General features: G+C 47.5%; 1 protein-coding gene across 1 annotated transcript; it reads left to right on the top strand.

Annotated features, from left to right (window-relative positions):
• Positions 1-1,576, top strand: LOC111006872 (uncharacterized). Its single transcript, XM_022278956.2, has one exon. It carries the CDS (start codon positions 191-193, stop codon positions 1,391-1,393), a length of 1,203 nt encoding a protein of 400 aa, XP_022134648.1. The 5' UTR covers positions 1-190; the 3' UTR covers positions 1,394-1,576.

The following is a 1,576-nucleotide window of genomic DNA, read 5'->3' as shown; positions in this document are numbered from 1 at the left end:
CCAGACCGCCATTTAGGAAAAAGAAAATTCCGCTTTCTATAATAGTTGAGGGACCAACTGTAGTTTGGATGTAAAGCGCGAGCGCGAGCGGGGGATCGTCTCTCTCTCGAAGAATCCGCGTTGAGAACTGGAACTCGCTCCGTTTTGTCTCTGTGAATTTAATTTGTTCGCGTTCTTGAACAGGAGTGCCATGGATGATTCTTCGAAGGAGGATACCCCGCGAGTTCTCAGAGTCCTCGAAGCTCTCAAACAAGTTTCTCATGAGTTGCAGGCACATCCGAGTCCTGGCTCCGACGAGTTCGATTCGCCCGCCATTAAAGCTCTGCTCGAGCTCGAGGTTGAATCCGACAAAATCCTTTCCAGTGATCCGAATCTCTCCACTCTTTCTCACCACCTCGCGAACCTCAAATCATTGGTGGAGACGCTTCAGAAGTCCAGAGGTTACGGCCTCAGGTCCTTCTTCACCCGCCGTTTCGCGACTAATTCGGTGTCTCAAGTCGCGGGTTCAATCGAGTCGGAGATTCAAGCCTGGATTGACCGCGAGAGCTTGGAGACTCTGGTTCGAGCTCTTAAAGAGCCCTCAATCGACGAGAACGAATCGATTAAGCTACTGACTCAGTTCGAAAATCGACTTGATCAAGGCTTCAACCGCGAGCTACAGGATCTCATGCTCAAATCCAAGGTGTTTTCGCTGCTCGAATCGATCGTTTGCAGCCCTAATTTCTCGAAAACGATCCGAGAGCACTCAGCGTACGCGATTGGGGCTATGGTCCGTTTCAACAAAGACGTATTCGTCGGTCAAGTACTAACGGGACCCACGATTCACGCTCTAGTTCAAATGGCCTCCTCGCACTCATTAAAAGTCCTCTGTTCCTTGATCAGATTGATTAGGTCTCCGCTGGTCGAGGAGATCGAGTCAAACGGCGACATACCAAAAATCATAAGCTTATTGAATTGCCAAGACCTACAAATTAGGGTACTAGCGATGGATTGCATTGTTGAAATCGGTTATTTTGGGCGAAAAGAAGCGGTGGACACTATGCTGGACGAGGGTCTGATAGACAGGCTAGTGGAGTTGCAGAGGTCGGAATTGGGCGGAGATTTGATCGGATTGGGAAGGCAGACGGCGGAGGAGGGCACAGGGGTGGCCGCCGGCGAGGTGGAGGGAAGGAGAGAAGGCAGAGAAAGCAGAGAGAAGAAGTTTTTGGAGAGGCATCCATTTGCGAGCTGTGTAGCAAGATTTACAGTGCAATTGGAGGTAGGAGAGGGGCTGAGGCAGAGGGAAAAGAGGGCCATTAAGCCTGAAATATTGAAGAGAGTTACAAAAGCTTGTGTTTCTGATGCTGAGGCTGCCACTATAATGGCTGAGGTTTTGTGGGGTTCTAGTCCTTGAATTTCAGATCAGATGGATAAGGTAAGTCACCATTTAATTTGTTTTAGGGCTGGGATGTTGATCTCTGTGGATATGTGCATCTAAGAATTTCATGTTAGAATCTAATAAATCAAATTTATGTAATTAGAAATAGTTGACTGAAATAATATTTATGTAATTAGAAATCGGTAATTGCTGGATTAA

Source organism: Momordica charantia, assembly GCF_013281855.1.
Source record: "Momordica charantia cultivar OHB3-1 chromosome 6 unlocalized genomic scaffold, Mcharantia_2.0 BLBB01000006.1, whole genome shotgun sequence".
NCBI lineage: Eukaryota > Viridiplantae > Streptophyta > Magnoliopsida > Cucurbitales > Cucurbitaceae > Momordica > Momordica charantia.
This window is presented reverse-complemented; position numbering and strand designations above follow the sequence as displayed.

Bases quoted from the DNA above. Each gene is read 5' to 3' on its own strand.
- LOC111006872 (XM_022278956.2), top strand. From the start codon at position 191: ATGGATGATTCTTCGAAGGAGGATACCCCGCGAGTTCTCAGAGTCCTC.